The sequence below is a fragment of the Oxyura jamaicensis genome, chromosome Z (genome assembly GCF_011077185.1).
Source record: "Oxyura jamaicensis isolate SHBP4307 breed ruddy duck chromosome Z, BPBGC_Ojam_1.0, whole genome shotgun sequence".
Classification (NCBI taxonomy): Eukaryota; Metazoa; Chordata; class Aves; order Anseriformes; family Anatidae; genus Oxyura; species Oxyura jamaicensis.
This window is the reverse complement of record NC_048926.1, coordinates 23,014,532-23,033,901: the sequence shown is the minus strand read 5'-3', so window position 1 is coordinate 23,033,901 and position 19,370 is coordinate 23,014,532. Positions and strand designations below refer to the sequence as shown.

The 19,370-nt window shown below is 35.0% G+C and overlaps 1 protein-coding gene and 1 long non-coding RNA gene across 4 annotated transcripts in view; both read right to left on the bottom strand.

Moving 5' to 3' along the window:
• Nucleotides 1-19,370, bottom strand: part of SREK1 (splicing regulatory glutamic acid and lysine rich protein 1) — a 41,948-nt gene that overhangs the window by 17,577 nt on the left and 5,001 nt on the right. For 2 of the 3 annotated variants that reach the window (XM_035309107.1, XM_035309106.1), the window contains exons 2-7: nucleotides 14,324-14,457; nucleotides 6,682-6,797; nucleotides 3,725-3,889; nucleotides 2,456-2,634; nucleotides 1,721-1,851; nucleotides 131-245 (exon numbers count right to left, since the gene is read on the bottom strand). In XM_035309107.1, the coding sequence (XP_035164998.1) occupies nucleotides 131-245; nucleotides 1,721-1,851; nucleotides 2,456-2,634; nucleotides 3,725-3,889; nucleotides 6,682-6,797; nucleotides 14,324-14,457 (840 nt within the window). Of the gene's footprint in view, nucleotides 1-130; nucleotides 246-1,720; nucleotides 1,852-2,455; nucleotides 2,635-3,724; nucleotides 3,890-6,681; nucleotides 6,798-7,086; nucleotides 7,211-14,323; nucleotides 14,458-19,370 lie in introns of those variants that run through there. The other variant, XM_035309108.1, reaches the window with a different exon arrangement.
• LOC118155706 lies at nucleotides 9,286-14,317 on the bottom strand. The gene is made up of 2 exons (XR_004745976.1): nucleotides 12,568-14,317; nucleotides 9,286-11,633 (listed from the first exon to the last, which is right to left on the bottom strand). It is a non-coding gene; the product is annotated as an uncharacterized LOC118155706 (long non-coding RNA).

Here is a 19,370-nt window from a genome sequence, read left to right as displayed (position 1 = left end):
GTTACCCTGAGCTACTTACTATAAACTACTAATCCCCTCTACACTGACACTTCTCTTATAATTAAGAAATCTCAGTAACCACCATCATTCAAGAAAAACAGTATCATCTTAGTCCAAAACAAAAACATACCTGTGTTTTGAATGTGATCTTTTCCTTCTAGATCGGGATTTTGAGCTAGACCTGGATTCTGAACGAGAATGGGAACGAGATCGACCGCCTTTTCTTTCACTGCTCTTTCCAGACTCTGAGAGGAAAAAACCACTTTGCAGTGTAAGCTCAGAACATTTAAAGATCCCAGTTAACAATCTGGCACAAGTGGAATGTACCACATATAGTGCAAGGGGCCTACTCTTTGCACATCTTCCTTCTTTGCAAATATCCTTCAGAAACATCCAAGAAAGTCATTGCATATACTCGTTGAGTGCAGCCATCCTGCAGCAGTACACATAAACCAGATAATTATAAACAGCTAGCTCTATTAGGAAAGGGATTTATGTTGCTGCCACAATGCACAAGATTACAACATGTTCTCCTGTTGGTATATTATTCATATAACTACTATTTTTTTTGTTTTTAATAACCTGAGAAGAATAGAGTAAATTAGAATAGAGGGCAAAATTTGAAAACAAGCATAAAATGATAAAAAAAAAATAAAAAATAAAGTAGTTAATACTTTCAATACTTTTATACATTTCAACAACTGTACAAACGCTGAAGTTTTATTCCTCATGCATTATTTTAGGGAGGAAGGAATGGAGAAAAGGGGCTGAGACGTTTGATCCAAAAGCCACGAAGTCAGTGGTTAAGCCTTTCAGCAATCTCAGCAAACTTTGGTTCAGCCTCTAAGAGAGACCACTTTACATAACGGAAATATTACAGCTGTTTTAATTCCAACCGAAAGAAAAACAGAAAAAAAAACTCATCTCTCCCCAAAATCTCAATACTACCAGCTATTTAACCTACATAAGCCAAAATTTGAGATTGTTAATAAAATGTCTAAATCTCACAAATCAAAAAGAAAAAGGAGGAACTTACTCAGTAGTTGAACAAAGTGAGAATTTTTTACGCTGTGCTTTAAATCATCAGCACTGGAATGTGCATCTAACCTCTCAACCCATTAACATCTTCCTCCTTGACCTGACATTTCATTGCTAACAGGGATCAGTGAAATGATCTGGATGAAAAAAAGTCCATTACAATATGTTAAGTTTCATCCCAGATTCATTCTCTGATCCCATTTGGTTTGAGAGTGTGCAGTCTCGAGCCAGCATGAAAAAGAGCACAGGGACAAAATTAATCTGCTAACAGTAAATAAAACATAGTATTGGTGCTTTCACCAGAACGCTAGCTCCTCTGATCATGAAACTACAACACTAGTGTGTGCTAGAAGAACAAAACGTAACATATAGTAACTTCATGTAAATGTTTGTAAGTACTTCAAATTTTAAAAGCACAAAACAATTAATACTATTCAGTTTAGCACTGTTTTCCTATTTTTGAAAACATTCACTGAATATGTATGCAAAGATAAAAAATGATGGAAATAAAAAAGAGTCAACTGCTCTGTTGCACAAAGACAATTTTGATTATTTTAATTTTCTTCCATAGATAACTGTACAGCTCTGAGTCACCTTTTCCTGTGTCTCAAAGTGCTCTTAAAATCATGTACCAAGATGCACACAGAACACGTCTGTTACACAGTGAGTATAATATACCTACCTGGCTCAATAGCAGCAGATATAAAAGACTGGGCCTCCCTTACTCTCTTCATCACTTCTTCCAGTTCCTTGGCAGCAGCTTGTGGTGTCATTTCAGGAGGCTTCACTATTGCATTATTGGAGTGATTTATTCTAAATTAAGGAAAAATAAAACCTTTAACACACAAACAATTGAAAACAGAAAACGAAACATAAGAAAGGAAGACATTTAAACTTCAGCATATGATTAAAAATTTCAAAGTTCAGTAAAACTGTATATTTTTCATAGCATTTATCTGTTGCCTAAATATCTGAAATATATCTTTTATTCCTTTCTAATGTTACCACTTTTAAATAAATGAGGCAAAATGTTTCTGTTTTACTCGGAAACAGAGGTTCAAGTCTAGAAATCTGTTCCTCTGGTTTACATCAAATCTCAAAGTTAAGGTCTATTTTACACAGATTTCTTATATAAAACTTTGGACTAAGGACTCTGCAGATTCGCTCCCTGTTATGGTTTCCATTGCCTCATATTAAATGTAAATGTATTTCAATCTATGCCATTCACATTCATCTTAGAGGAAGTTATACCCAATCTTGAAAGTGGAGTTTACAAAAGTGGTGCAGTTAACTAACAACAAATCATTATGTTGAAAAAATATTCATCACAGTATATTCCTACAGATTAGAGTCATGAATGTATGAGAATGCTATGAAATCTCTCATTCAATATTCATATGGATAATTAATTTCTTACTTCAGTGGCCTGTCTCCAAACATAACTCCATTAAAGGCAAGAGCTCGAGGTACAGAATTTTGGTCTGCAAATTCCACAAAAGCAAACCGTGTTGGTTGAGTCTCATCACCTGCCATGCGCACAAATTTGACTTCTCCAACTTGCTTAAAGAATTCGAGCAGCTGATCCGCTGTGGTAGTCTAGAAAGAGTCAAAGAGCTCGGCTGAAGTAAAATATGTAATGAAAAAATTATCCAACATGTCAGGTAACATAAATACTACAGATTTTGCTAAGAAATGTCACCATTACAACACAGGGGATACAGGTTTGGTAAGCTACACTATAGGAAAGACAGACATTATTTTTTCCTTCACTAATCTAAAAATAAATTACAGTTTAAAATAGAGCAACCACAAGTCCTGAAGTCCTACATTTAAGTTATAAATAAACTTGCCCAGGATTTTGCACATTTCAGGCAACCCATTTGAAGTAACTGATGAGGAATTTCCTTATACACCTATGTCAAAGCTATTTCTGCTATTATGATTTTTGATCAGTTAAAAACAGCAACAACAAAAACCAGAACATTACAAAACCTTGTTTTTATTTTTTCTACTAGCTTCCAGCTTATTTTATTTTATCATAATCAACAGTACTTTTATACTCTAGTAGCTACTTTGGCAATCAAATAACCCCCTAAAACAAATACTCATATTGCCATCAGTCAAAACCAAATCATTTTTCAAACAAATAAACCAGTAACTGCTGAAAAAACAGATTTCTGACAGACCTCGCTTTTCTGTCATAGAAACTGAAATGCTCAGGCTAATTTTGCAACTTTTACTAAGACAAGTCATTAACCTTCTGCTATAGTTAATTTATTGTAATTCAGAAGGTGAATTCTTTCTTACTGTACTTACGCAGCTGCACAGTATTATAGAGGGACAGCTATCATGATCTCCGGGCTTCGAAGGAATCACTCAAGTAATAAAAAGCCCAGTTGGATCAACACATACAATCTTATTTCTGTTGCTTGAATTCAGTCACACTGTTATTCCTCTGGCATCCTGCTAATCTGAATTACACCATCTGGTGCAGGATCTGACCTGATTAGTGCAAGAACATTCAAAATTTAAAATAATACTAGTAACCAAAAAGAGTAAGGTCTTTTTTGTTGTTTTTCTTAAAATCCTATTGTCATCAGCTACAAAAAGCTCTTAAGACTACAATCCATAAATTACAACTTTATAGCTTCCATTAGAGTTTCTCATAAAAAAAAAAAAAAGCTACCTGGGAATTCAAGTTTCCAACATATACTGTTCTCCTGATTTCATCAATTTTGGATGGGTCCACATTCCCCATTATTGGTGGCTGTGGTATTTCCCCAAGTGCTGTTATGTTAGGGTCCAGTGCTGCCGCTGGTATTGCTCCCAAAGTGCCAAGTGAAACACCAAGCTGAAAAACACAAAAACAGCATATGCTTTTGATCTAGCACTGGTGGGAAATACTTTTTAGTATTTCTCTGTGTTGTACATTTCCGTGAAAATCAATCTAAAGAACAGTAGCTGTATTTTAAATTTTGAGATCTCTACTCTTTTTCATGAATAAAAATCTACCCACAAATAACCTTGTACAGTTAAGATTTTCTGTGGGCTACTAGTTACCATCTTATTAAAGGCCTCTGACCAGAGATGCAGTGTATCAATCAGAAAACATGGAGACATGAATTTCTAACGCTAGGAGCGAATCAAATTGATTAGGATGCCTTCAAGCATTGCTATTACTATTATTTATTATTTTTTTTTGCCACAGCAAGTATTATAGGTGAGGAATCACTGAGGCCTGATCTAAGTTTGGTTATAAAGAATTTCACCTTGAAACTGCTAAGAACCAAGAAAGAAGCATCAAGACAAAACATGGATGCAGAATGCTATGACCACTGGAAAGAGCCCATCAGACATTCACAAAGTTAATCAATCTAACACCACACAAACATCTTTGCCTTGCAGAGATCAACAAAATCTTCATCTTCCTCTGACTTATGAAGAAAATACACTACAATGTTTTGCAAGTACTGCTGCACTAAAAAAGCCCTGTAGTTAATATCCAGACTTCAAAAGAAATTATTTAGTGGTGTGATTTCCTGCACATTTTCGTTCATCAAGTACTTAAGACCAAGGAAGAGACAATCATGACTACAGAGCACTGAGGAATTGTGATTTTGTTATTAAGTACGCCCAGTCTGATGAAGTATGAAATAAAGCTTTTAATTTTTAAGTCCTACCTTACTAATAGAATGTGTGAGAAATCGTAACTGTATACACAATGCTATTATGCATGTACAAGAGCATCTCATGCTTGACTATTTTCTAGTTCATCTTGTGGGTTCTGCTTGGTTACTTACAATTCCAACAACTAAAGAAGAGCCATTGGTCATCATTACTGACAAATACAGAAAGTAAATAAAAGTTTTTAAGCTATATAACAGGCATAACCTGTTCACCAAAGAGCAACTTACTCCATTCACAAGCATAGCAAATTTACTGCTTCTGCTAAAATCTAAGGAAAAGAGAATAGTGACATGATGACATGGTTAATTAATACTGTACAGGATAAAAAGGGAAATTCCACGGATAGTACCTCTGCATTCCATCTCGTGTTGTCCACATTTACCCTGTGGAGCCCATCAGTCCAAGAAACCAACAGTTAGCAACTATTGATGCAGAAGTAGAACAAGCTCCCAAAATGCCACTTTGTAACTAACAATGAATTCTGGATTCATGGAATAAAATACTGAATTTTTTGTTTTTGAAACTTTCATCACAGAACAAGATAAATAATTCGTATGATACTGAACATGTGCATTAAATTAACTCCTGGAGGATTCGGGGGCATTTACTATTTGCTGTCATCCTAACATCTGAACAGACTGGCAGAAATTTATAATAGATAATTTGTTAAAGATGGATATAAAAACAAAGTCAGTTCACTTCAGAAAGTTAGTTTAAAAACAAATGTATCTAAACCCTGCTATTAATTATGCTTAATTAGCAGCAATTAAGCAGCTGAACCACGAGTAAGCACTTTTGATTTATGAAATGCCTCAACTATTAGTTCATATATCAGTGAGCATAATACCACCTATCTTAATAGAAAAAAGCCAACATTCTTGTGAACTAAAAATGATTTTCAAAGCCAAGCATTGCCTATACAATGACAGTTATAGCTGGTGACCTTGGTCCCACTGTTTCTGTATAGAAGTTGTGCGCTCTAAAACAGCTGCTGGAGTAGAAGCTTTGAAAAGGATAGAAACTTCACTGCAGATTTATGAAATATTGCAACAGAAAACAATGCTGCATTTTCAAGCAAGGTTTTTATGGGAGGGATGAAAGAAGAAATAAATTAATTGATATTCATTTCTTTTAGGATGCTTGTAATTATCAGCTAAGGATATAAAAGTGGGAATAATGCTTCAGGTAATGGAGACAAATGAGGAATCGTTACAAAACAGGTAAGTCTGAGAGTCTGCAGGACACCCTTAACACACAAACCAAAAATCCAGGATGGTAACAGGAGTATCAGTAAGCAAGCAGCTGCAACCTATTTGGAAGACAGAGGACTCTCATCTTCAAGCAACATAGGGGCGGTGACACTAAGCCCAATTTTTCCCAAGTAGGCTTTGCTATTTCCAGAATTGTGTCTGAACAGGGCACAGCTGCCTGCTGATTTCAAGAGAAGCTTATTGGGGCAGATGGGAACTGAGCAGAAGTAGCAGCAGCTAGCTCCTGTGCTACTTCTAGTGAAAACATTGCTAAAAAAACAGCCAAAAGTCCTACCACTGAGATATTAAGTAAAGCATCCTAATGCAACATTTCAACATTATAAAGGTCTGTGCCAATTTAAATATAATTTTTAAGTGATTTTTAGGAAGTGGATAGCATTGCCACTAGATCAGATTAATGGGTCTAGCAAAGGACAATTAACACAGACACAACCAAAATCAGTAATTCACCCACTAGTTTGAAAATTAAAAATCCAGAACAGAAACCCAGGAAAGGTAGTAGACATGTATCTCGTGATCCACCCTCAAACAAGGAATCACAGCTAGATTCCTTGTTTGAGGGTGGATCACGAGATACATGATTTAACACAGAAAAGGATAACATCCATGGATCAGATCATTCTTGTTCTCTGAATGCAGAAAAGGCTATTAGATATAGATGAAACAGCAAATGCATTTTACTTACTGTAGTCAAAGGTGTTGGTGTAGGTATAGGAAGCAACCCTGCACCAGGCATCAGGCTTGTCATAGTAGGAGCAGGTGCCAATAAAGAAAGGGCTTTGGCTTCATCTGGGATTTTACCTGAAGAAGCAAATGAAAGCATTATACAGAGTTTGCACACTATACAGATGTTATTCTTTCTATGATTTTACAAATACCCTTGCATTTAAAAAGGTAATAAATAAGAATGAATCTATCTACCAGATCCTTACAAAGAAACAAATAAGAACTTAAGTTTTTCCTTTTACCCTGCCCTACTAGGAAAAACAAAAGTGAGAAAAACTTCAAAGACTAGCAATCTCATTAATGGATTATTATTTTAAAAACTGAATATGTACACAATTATTTAACACTTTGAGCTATGGGTCACCTGTACTGGAAACTTAATGTTCATGAACCAAACGATATCAAGCATGGACGCTTTCCCAGGGCGGTGTTTTCGCGGTGATCGAAAGTTGTTTTACACATGACAACCGTTCGTGTTGGCTGCATCACTAATAGCACACAGAGCATGCGGTTCAGTAAAGTAGAACATTTTTGATAGTTTAAACCTCAGTAAATGGTAAATAACCAATTCATTAAAAAAAAAAAAAAAAAAAGACATGTATGTGCTACCTGAAATTTGTGCTTTTTTTCTTTCTGAAGCTATCTATTCTTGATGTAAAAATAAATAAAATAAAAACTACTGTGACTCCACACAATACACACTACAAGTAAAGCTGGGGGAAGGAAAGGGGAGTGCAGATATGTACTGTCTTATATTCTAGGTAATCTCAAATTATCTGAAACTTTGATTAGCTGTAAATTTACTAGGATTGAAGAAAATCATAAAAAATCAGCTAAGAAAGCCATATATTCCTAAAATATGCATTTTATACTATTTTAACCAGATTATCTTCTCCCTGTCATTATAACCGTTTAAATATATCTAATCATTGGTTAGATACTAAACATAGGTCTCATTCAAAGTTTGATACAATTAGACTGCTAAATTAACCCCAAAAATCTTCAAAAATTAAAAGATGCAATAGTTGAACAATTAAATGTGCCTATTAAATTTGAAATGCAAAGGGATTCTAACTGGTACAAACACTAAACGACCTAAACAAAAACTACAGAATGCAGTTCTAATTGTACTACACATCTAAGGTCTATTCAAAATTGCTGGCATAACTCTATACATATGCTAAGCCACTGAGCCTTTTGGTACTACCACATGCGCTTTAATAAACCAAATGTTTTTATTTAAACTTTTTTGAATAGCCAAGATATCTAGGAAAACCGTACTTTGATTAAAATTGTGTATTTTTTAGCTATAAACCGCTAACTACAAGTTTTGAAAATGAAAACATTAATATTCTTATCAAAAAGAAAAATATTAGATAAGTTTTAAAACACTGTGCAATTTTAGCTACATGAGTTCCAATATACCCCACAAGAATGATACTATTTTAAAAAAAAGACGAAAAAGGTATTGCAAAACAGTAATACAGATCTGCAACATGGACTGGGTTACAACCGGATGTGACCAAAGGACAAAACAAATCTAAATGAAAATTAATTTATATGCAGCATGTGTGGAATAGAAAAGATAAAGTAACAGTACCCATCTTTTTCTCATGCCTCCTATTTAGATTTATTTTAAGATTTGAGGCACCTTGCTCTTTAACATGTAACAAACCACTTGATTTTGCTATCTATAGGAAAAAAATAGGAAAATTATTAGCGCTCAAGAATTAACTCTGCAGTCATGTCTTCCAGGGCTTTTTAGAAAACATGCATGAATCTGAGTAATCACCACAATGTTCAGCACTCATTTTGAAGTCAGGCATGCAAGGAGAGGTGTACCGGATCTGCTGTACCTGATCTGCCTAACTGCTCACGAGAATCATGTACTTTGGAGCATATCCTGCCTACGAGGTAGCTAACTAAACAGTCCTTCCAATATACAGTTCCACTAACCGCGCAAGCAAATTAGGCATACAATTATATACTAGTTCTTCTGAAAAATCAAAATACTTAAGTGTTTTCAGATGACTAATGAACCAGACCATTAACTATCAGACTTTAACCCGAACAGCTTCTTGCAATTAATTGGATACTTAAGCAGGTTTCCACGTAATCAGCACACATGGCTCAAGTAAATTCAGTAACAGAAAGGGCTCCTAAATTTGTGTGTCTGCATACTACTTTTGATCCTTGGTCTGTAACGTACATAAGCATATGCCTAATTTAAGTATGCACTTACATACAGCCAATTCAATATGAACAGAAACTGAGTTAGGCACACAATTAAACATACAGTGAGTTAAGTTACTTAAATACAAGCCTAAACTTTAAGCATATGGGACACCTTACTGAAATAATAGGAATTAGTCATTTGCTCAAATGTTGCTTAAGGAATCAGCTGAGCACTTTTTGGTTAAGTCAACTGTTAAAAGAATGCAGAGTATGCATACGTTAATTACAAATTAGCAGGATTATGTCCAGAATACTTAGGGCTCTAAACAGTGTAATGTTTTGTTTTAATAAAAAATCCAGTTGGACAGTTCCAAGCCACAAACAAAGATCTGCTTGTTCATTTTATTGTAGAAGGGTCTAACGCTATAAACAGAACCCTGAAAGTTTGCCTGTATTTTCAGAGACACTGTATTTTCACAGGTTCACCCTCCAGCTTTTAAGATCAGGTTAAATTTTTAAATAATTCCATAGAAAATAAACTGGGACAGGGGAAGAAAACCTTGCACATCTACTTTCCTGAACAAATGAGTATGTGAGACCAAATAACCTCCTGAATTAAAAACAGATTTTAAGTTTTTAGAGCTTTATCTCCCTAAGTTTATAAAAGAATAAGCCCACACAGATATACAACAAGTGATGATATGATACAATAAGTTAGGATACTCTAAGAATTATTTAAGAATAACAGATTTGTTTTTTAAATTTGGGCTTAATGGAAATGATGTAAAGATACTGATTTTCTAATAAGGGAAACAAAATAAATGTCACATGTATACCACATATTAGTAATATTTCTTAGAATCTTTTGCTTGTTTAGCAAAATATAGGTTCTATGATCATTTACTTAATTACTCTTTGCTTTGTGATGGAATCTGGAAGTACATGTAGATTAGTTCTGCACTGACTAAAAATACCTTATGCTCCTTAAAAGATGTACTGTTGTCCTAAATACACGATTCAGTTTTTTCTATCAAAGTGCTTAAGAGTTCTAGCCAACTAAGCGCATACCAGAATCCACTTTGCTAAATGATGAACAAAAGTATTTGTTTTAAGCAGGTAGTAATCACAGTATTTTTATCTCCTTCCAAATGCTCAGAATAAATTAATTTCCTATTTTTCATACTTAAACTACATGCTTAATCCTCCCCTCAAAACTGCTTCAGCAATAAGTAAGTTTGTTTTAAAATATTTTCACATCTACTTTAAACATAATTAGAGGTATTGTTATTTTCCTTCTATTTTGTCAGTGGCAAATGCACACTTTGAAATAAAACAATTTCTGTGTGATCCAATTCATGATTGTTATTGGATTTAACAGCAGTGATTAAACAGATCAGAACTACTGGCAACAACCTCAACTGCCTCAGATAAATGAAACAAAGATTATGAAGCAAAGCTCTTCCCAGCTGCAGTTCACAGCCTAGTGCATTACCAAAGTGAAACCAACTGATCTCAATGCACTTAGCTGGGAAGAGAAATGCCTGAGGATGAAACATACCACCTGGCCCATAATTTCTACTGTAGGGGTTCCATTCCATAAGAAAGAAGAACTCATCTAGAGATGATAAACTTCTCAGTCACTCCAGCATCAACTACCAGGGGTTGAGATAACTAAGATGACTTTTTTTTTTTTAAGCTTCTTCTTCACATAACCACCACTGGAGCATGTAAAAGTGCAATACATACACATACACACACACACGCATACAGAACTGATTCAATCTTCACACAAATAACAATGTTAAAAGACAATGTGCCTCATATAACACATTCCAATCTAAACCTCGGGCTGCATTTGTACTTATGAGTGGTATACAGTCTTTCTAGAATTATAAAAAAAAAAAGGACGAAATTTTACTGCCACTGACCTCACTGGAGCAAGATCTCATCAGAAGCAAGTATTTCATGACATTCAATATCCATGAAATTGCAATTTCAGAAATAGTTATAATTTCAGAAATAGTTATAATTTAAACTCTTTATACTAGACATAAATAGAAAATCTTCTTTTAAACAGACCATGCAACCTAAAATAAAAACTACTCTGCTGAGAAGTGGAGCAAATAGCAGAGAAAGATCATGACTGTATTTTGCAAACTTAATGTCTCCAGAAAGTAAGAGTTTTAAGTGTCCTTTTCCAAGGTGAACTCGTAAAGTATAAAATATGAAAGAATGTATCTTAACTATTTTTCACTATTCCAGCCTTCTGACACAATATGCTCATCCGTTGAATTTAGATGCTTACATGTATTCAAAACCAAATTTATCCATAATTCACAGCATAAAAATCAGTTAATCATACTCTGTGTATACCATCCACCATTCATAAGCAGCTTCAGGTCAACTTCAAAATGAAGCACTGCGAACCCTTTACAAAACACCATTTTTACAGAACTGAAGTACCGGTTCACAAGTACAAGGGAAAGAGATTTAACAAAACAAAACAAAAAGGGACAAAATAAAATAAAAATAAATTAAAAAAAATAATAAAGGAAAAAAAAAAAAGGAAAGAAAGCAAAATAAAATAAAAACAGAGACAGGGCGTCCATCTTCAGCAGGCCAGACTTCGATCTCATTTCCCCCATGAAGGTTTCACTTGACGGCAGGTTTAGTGGCATGGCAAACAATGCCTAACTCAGGCAAGTGTAACAGGTCTGCCTTGGCCAGTCTAGTCATCTAATAATGCACAAATATCACACAGAGAAAACATACAAAACCAAATTAATAGTCAAAATCCATCTACCAGATAATGTGGACATAAAATTTAGAATGATTAGGGTGGCATCTTTGTTATCTTTCAACCTTTGTGTTCTCAAAGCATAATATTTAAAGAAAAACCTACCCATACACAAACAAAAATATCACATTTTAATGGCTTGATAATGTTACTTCATTTACAATTACAGTTTCTGTTAAATTGTTTATTAAATGACACAAAATTAACATTGTTTTCATTGCATAGTGATCCCCACCTCATACTTCCTTGATTTACCACTGTTTAAATGCACTCTAAATTTCAGATTTTATAATGGTTTTTAAAACCAAGTTTTCAAAGTTGCATTTTACCTCTCCTCCATGTGCAATTCGACGCATGAAACGTTTCATTACTGGCACCATTGGCCAACAATATAATTTAATCTTCCAGTAAAGTATAGCCATTGCTACTTTTAAAGCTTGTGATACACTCAACTGACTCCATTAACAATGCATTATATTATACACAGGTGATTCAAAAACGTTGTACTGTGATCTCCAAAGCCATGCTTATTCCACACAATATACTCCTTAGGAAGTTAAACTTATGTGAATTCACATCTTTACAAACTAAAATGTGTGATTGTTAGAAAATTACATGGAAACAGCATTCTGACATTTAAAAAGAAAAAAAAAATGTCCTCACAACCCAATCACTTGTTCAGCTAATTATGCATGAAAATGGGGGGTTCAGAATGACTCAGAGCAGTGACAATTTATCTGTAACGCATTTTCTTAGAAATGTCTAACAAGTCAGCTGCAAATGGGATGGGGACAAGGTTTCTCAGAACTTTTATTTTATTCTCCTTCCACTCACTGTCTACTGCCAAAGAGACACAGGAAAACGTAGCTTTACCTGCCTGTTGCCATACCACGTCAGGCAGTGATCTCATCACAAGAAAAACACCAGGAAGTGTTGTTCATTAGGCAGCAATCTTCCCTCTCTGGCAGTACTGAACCAATGTTAAGGTCATTTGGATGAAACATAAAACTAAGCTCCTGAATAATTTATAGTCAATTATTTAGGGGCAATTTTTCAGTTGTCAGGGCTCTCATCAGATATATTTTGCCTACCCAAACCTTAAAGTTGATACAGCAATATCTTCTTCATGGTTTAAGAATTAGTTCAAAGAATAAATCAGAAAAGGCTCTTTGTTGTAAGAGTTACTAAAAATCTAGGCTTCACAAAGACAAAAATATAACAAGGCTATAAGAACAGGCAAGATATTGTAGGTCAATATAACCTTCAATCAAAGTAGTTTTAGAGTCCAGGAAATATTGGAGACTTGCCAGAGTTTGCTAGAATATCCCAGACCATTATTACAACAGTACTAATCTCATACTATCCAGATCACAAAGTGGCAAGCGAGCCAAAAAAATGGTACTCTGGGATCATTGTTAACAAACTCCAAGAAGTCAGCAGCATTTTTTAAACCAAAACCTGACTCTTGCAGTAAGTCACGCTGACAGCAGGCGTTTCTAGACTTGCTGCAGCATATGGTTCCATCATTCAGTATACTGTTTTTCATGGCAAAACAGCTACCATGCTCAAAGTGAAGTTAGCTTCAGACCACCAGCTGGAATGTTTCCACTCCAGGAAGGCAAAAACTCCAGATTCAAATGGGCAGGTGCTCAATTCCACAATGATCCCAGTGAAGTCAATGGGGCTCTGCCTAAATCCCTTTATCTGCCTATGTACAATTCAGCATCAGTAGGGCCATGTTTCATAAAACTGTATTCAGATTTGGAACATTAAAAGTAAGAATTCCCTTGTATTCAACACATCTGTAAATTATGGGCTCAGAGCTACTTAAAGGAAACATCTTTTCTTTACTAACAGTTATAAAACCACTTTACTCTGGAAGCATTCTGTGCAGTTAACTGCATTTTTCAAGAGATATCTAAGATCAAAAAGGAGTACCAGTATGTAAGAAAGCATTTTTAATGTAATCAAAGTAATACTACAACAGTAAGAAAGGAAAATTGAAATCTTGTTATTGCACTAGGAGGTAAACTATTTATAGTTTATATTTAAATAGTAGTTATCACCATACATACAAAATATTTTAAATTAGATAAATCTATAATGGCTAAATGCATACATGACATGTTGACAAGACAAATGGAGATTCAGTACAAAAAAAAAAACAGAAGTAACAGAAGTAATGAGCATCATCAAAAGAAAAAAAAAAAAAAATCCCCCCCCCACCAACAGAAGTCACACATTAAGATCCAAACTGCAGTGTTAACTGTGCAAGGCAATTACCTAAGATTTTCAGTGCTCCATTGACTTCAGTGAGAACTTTGTGTAGGAATAAGCTTGCAAAGATCATGTTGAAGGGGAAAAATTTACCTTATTTTCCCCCAAAAAATATCTAACAATGGAAAACTGAATTAGCCTAATTTAAATGAAATATTTTTTTCTAATGATGAATTTAAATTAAATCTCTATAGATATGTTTCTTACTTCTATTCTCAATGTTGTTTCAAGTCTTTTTTTTTCAAAAAGCAATAAAACAACAACAGAGCACCACCTCCTTACATGAAAAGCTTAAAACAATTAGCAGACAGGACAAAGACCAACATTACAGAAAAATGTTTAAAATACCAACCTTCTGCACAGGGCACAACTATCAAAGCTCTGTCAATAAAAACCGTGTTAGTTAGATGCTGGGCCACACCAACACTCGATGCTTCACGAAACTTAATATAACATACTTTGGAGGAAAAAGCAAGAGGTGCGTTGCTGCAAGATAAAAAGGAAAAAACAATCAGTTACACTGAATAAAAGTATGCATGCATTTTTAACCATTATTTCTTAATTAAAAAAAATAGAATTCCTGGAAAAGTTATCCAAAAGACAAAACTATAGAAATTTACTAATTTCCATCCTATGTTACTAAAAAAAGCATAGCACCTCCTCCTTTTTAATGAAAACTTAAACAAGCTAAAACCACAAATCTACTAGTCTTATTTTCTTTACAAATCTTGCTATACAACGTTCTGGAACCAGGACAACTTCACTATGGTAACTAGCACAAATCAAACTACTTTCGCCTAGTGAGTAATTTACAATAGTTTTTTTTTCCTCTGTATAGTCCTTTTTTAGGAAATCCAAACAGTAAGTCCAGTCATTTTTCAGTGTCCTTCAAATATTAGCCCATAACAACTGATAAACTTTCTTAGATCTTCACTGAGAGAATTTTGTTAATTCTTATTAATATAAAAAAGATCTTGGGAATTCTTTCAAATGTTTGGTCTGGGTTCACTAACGTAACAAAAATCTTTTTTATCCCTCACCTTAGTTTGGCATAATATAGAACAGGATAATACTAGAGGAGGTAGGAGGAATTCACTCACTGCATTAAGTTAGAATAACAAAGAAAAGTACAAATACACATGTTGGGTCATGTGTTTATCCATTAAACAGTATACCAACAGACAAGCACCGTATATAAGGATTGTAATCATGACCAAAACCAAAAACTTTTTTTTCAAAACATATTTTTAAGTAGTGGGAGAGAAATAAAACACATATGAAAGTCAAGATTTTACAATTTAGAAAAACACTGTGAGATGACTACATTTCTTTACCCCATACATTTTGTCTGTGGTGGCCAATGTTTTCACAGTTTTAAGTTTTCATATTTAGGAAGGAAATAAATTTATAGAAAGACCTCTGAACCACCTGTAAGGTCTTGGTTCAGAACATTTTCCAACATCAGAGCAGTCAGGGAGCTCTGACTTTCTCAGGTAGACATTGCTCACTGTGAAGATGTTTGTTATAGTTTCTTTTTTTGTGTGTGTGTTTTTCTTGAGGTGAAGGGTGTGATCTTTTCTGTGTGGCTCTGGGGTTTTATTTGTGGGTGGGATTGGTTTTGTTTGTTTGTTGGTTTGGTTTATTTATTTTATTTAATGCACATGCTACTGTTACAGCCCAAATGGCTAAAGTCTCCAGTGAAGATTCTGTGGTTCAGACTGTTCAAAACTTCTAACATCTCTCAGCTTTTTCCTCCCTTTTTTTTCTTTTTTAATATCATTGCTAACTGAAGAATTTAATTCTGTGAACAAGGCAATTCCAGCCCCTGTACATAATCCTTAAAAAATTAGATGTCTATGGAGCCAGCTAAGTAAATAGTATTTTTTATAGTATTTTTCCCCTGTATTTTCTGGATTTCAGTCTCAAAAGCTATTTGGAAGGTATGTTAAAATATTATCATCAGAATACTGCTTTTAAAAGGCTCTAAAATGATGTCTTGGTAGAAACTCTTTCCTGAGGGTTAAGGGAAAATTCTCTTGTAAGGAGACCATCTCTGCACAAAACGTATCAACGCAGCATCTATGTCCAGAGAAACAATGGAGACCTAAAATTCTGCAAGTTTTTAATTTACAGTGACTGAATCCTCTCCTTTTATGAGAAGTGGACCTCCTAAACTTCCCCAGTAGACTTCTTAAGAACAGAGCTGGGAAGAGTCTTACTCTGTTTTAATTGCTTTTGTTCTGCCAATATTTTTGGAGGCAGAACTGAGGCAGATTCATAGTATTCTTTACAGCCTTACAAAGCAATGATGTAAAAATCAAGTCCTATACCTTTCATTTAGGGTTACAATATTATATATTGTACAATTGTATATTGGACAATTGCTCTGAAAATGCAAGAAAACTCAAACATGAAAAAGATTTGAATGATATTTGAACATTTCTGCCACTCAATTTTCCTTTCTAGTGAGACAGCAACATCCATTTCCCAATAGATTAACAAGCAAACTAAATCATTATATATGAATGGCCCTTTCAGTAAACTACCGTAAAAAAAAGGATCAAATAAGAGGCTGCAGAACATCTATCTAAGGTTCCAGATTTTCACAAGTTGGTGGTGGTGGAGGAGGAAATAACAAATAAATAACCTATTGAAATAAGATATTCTGGAGTAATTGTGCACAGATCATGTTCAAATAAGGCTCTGAATGCTTCATCTCAAAGGTTTTATTTCACTGCAGGACACAGGGAAGTCTAAGAAAGAGACACTCCAGGTCACCCAGAAGCAAACAGTGTTTATAGCAGGGCTTTCAATGCCTCATGCAGACAGTTGTGTCTGTCTTCCTGATCTCAAACAACTCAGTCTGCAAAAATCCAATTATTTATCAATAAAGACTTTCAAAACTACTTAACTGCTTGAAAATCATCTTCTAGCCACATTTGAAGGCTTAGCACTACAAATGGAATTTTGAAAGCTTCTGAAACAGACTTCAACTGGGTGATGAGTGTAACATAAAAGCATGACTGGAACTAAGAACCTCAGACATAACTGATCTGCTAGGACATAGAAATACAATCCTAAGCTGTAGGAGCAGTCTGTATACTAGACTAAATAGCCAAGGCAAAAAAAAACCTGTCACACCCTGCAAAATAGCATCAGATTTCAACTGTACCTGTGCTGCTAACTGAAACTCTGTCTTGTTTAGAGCTATGAAAGATAAGCCACACTTCCTGTTCTAAATGAAGTCTATTTAAACAGCCAAAAGAAAGATATCAAATTACCAAAGTAATACTTCACTGAACAGCACATTTTGTAACTTTAAACATAAATAACTTTAGGATGTTTAAAAAACACAACAACAACAAAAACCACCACCGTGCAGCAAACAGACTAAAGTTTCAGGCAGTACTCTACAAAGCAGGGAACATGGCATTCCTTCTCACTCTCCTGTATGTTTGCACACTGGCCTCACTTAACACGAGTGTGATTTCTCAGCGACTTTTCACACACATGCACTTGGAGGATGCCTCCCTCCTATGTCCTCCATGGCCTCTGTGTATTCCCACTTGAGAAAACCCACTAAAGTACCGAAAGTTCTGCAAATGATAAATTGATGTGCAGCTGTTAAAACGATAGCAGTTCTCCATTCCCAACACAGGAATTCAGACCTGTAGCCATATCAGGACCATGCACAGGTAATTCAAAACCTCGGTAGCTTCTCCTCAGACTCCTGTGACAAAGTACCACCAAAGCTGATAGAGGACTTCTACTGAAAATACTCCTATACAGAGGTGGCAAATCCACAGAGTTCCTGAGGTAGTAACAAACAACTCTTACTACATGAACTAATTATCTTACACAGGTTGTCATTATACCATTTTCCACTCTTTCTGTCTTCTTCACCATCTAATTTTCCACACCATTTTCAAACGCACTGCAACTTTTCTTTACAATTAAGTCTTAGCTTCAGGAAGAAAACAGATCTCATTTGGTAAAAATCAGTAACCTGCAATTCACACGTCCTATTTTCCTCAAGATAAAAGCAGAAGGGAAAATAATATCCATACCAGTAGATTAAAAAGAAAAAAAAAAAAAAAAAAAAAAAAAGTGTGTTTCCAGAAAGGATTTTATAATCATTGCTTTCTTTCATTTCCGTGCATTTTTATAAAAAGCTGGTTAAAAAAAAAAATAAATCTCAAAGGGTCACTGTATTTCCTTCTTGTCAAGGCTATAGCTTTGTTTATGAGAAAGGGGAGGGACAAAGAGATTCCCAAAAGGTTTGGGAATGAATCACAGAATAGTCTAGGTTGGAAGAAACCTCCAAGATCACCTAGTCCAACCTCTGACCTAACGCTAACTAGTCTTCCACTAAACCATATCCCTAAACTCTACATCTAAACGTCTTTTAAAGACCTCCAGGGATGGTGACTCAACCACTTCCCTGGGCAGCCTATTCCAGTGACTAACAACCCGTTCAGTAAAGAAGTTCTTCCTGATATCCAACCTAAACCTCCCCTGGCACAACTTTAGCCCATTCCCCCTTGTCCTGTCACCAGGCACATCGGAGAAGTGGAATAAAAGGCGGGTTTAGGGACTGAAATCTACCAGCTTGTCTTTAAGAGACAAGTCTTAAATTGTTAAGAATTTCATTAAGTCAACGTTTCTTGGCACCAGTGACTAAGAACATTAAACAAGTACAGCAGACTATGCTAAACTATGCTAGTCTCTCTAAGATCTGATAATCAAAAAAACAAATGAAGAATGAAATAAGTGGGTAAAAAAATACATATTTTCCCACTTCCACGTAGCTTATATTAGTTTACTGATGTTATTCGAGATCCACCTTTCTTTTTAGACTAAAGTTTCAGTGGAAAGCCTTCCAGAGACCAGAACAGCATGTAGTTCTATAACCATGTAAAATTTGTAAGCTACTTGCAAGCAGATAGGTAAACACAAAAAAGGACTAACAGTAACAACCCACTGAAAGATGATTCATGTTAATGGCTTTTCAGTAATAAGTAAATAAATAAATAAATAAATACTGCTTTTACTGCCAAGGAAGCTTCATTGACCAGTAGCTAAAATTAGGATGATGACCGTATGGAAACACCTTCCTCAGTGCCAAGAGTCGCAAGCGCCCTCAACACTAAATGCAAAGCTAGACTACTCATAGTTCACATATGCCTCTTTGGAAAATAAGAGTAATAATCAAGAAACATCTACTGCTACCTGAATAAAGAGTGAAATCCTCTGAAATACAGGATAGAAACTTCCCCACTGAGTACCGGCCTTTCAGATACACGACAGATACAAAACCCTTCATTCTTAAAGGGCTGATCAGCAGTGACTGGAGAACTGAAGGGCTTATATCAATGGAAATGAAACATGAAGTGACAAAG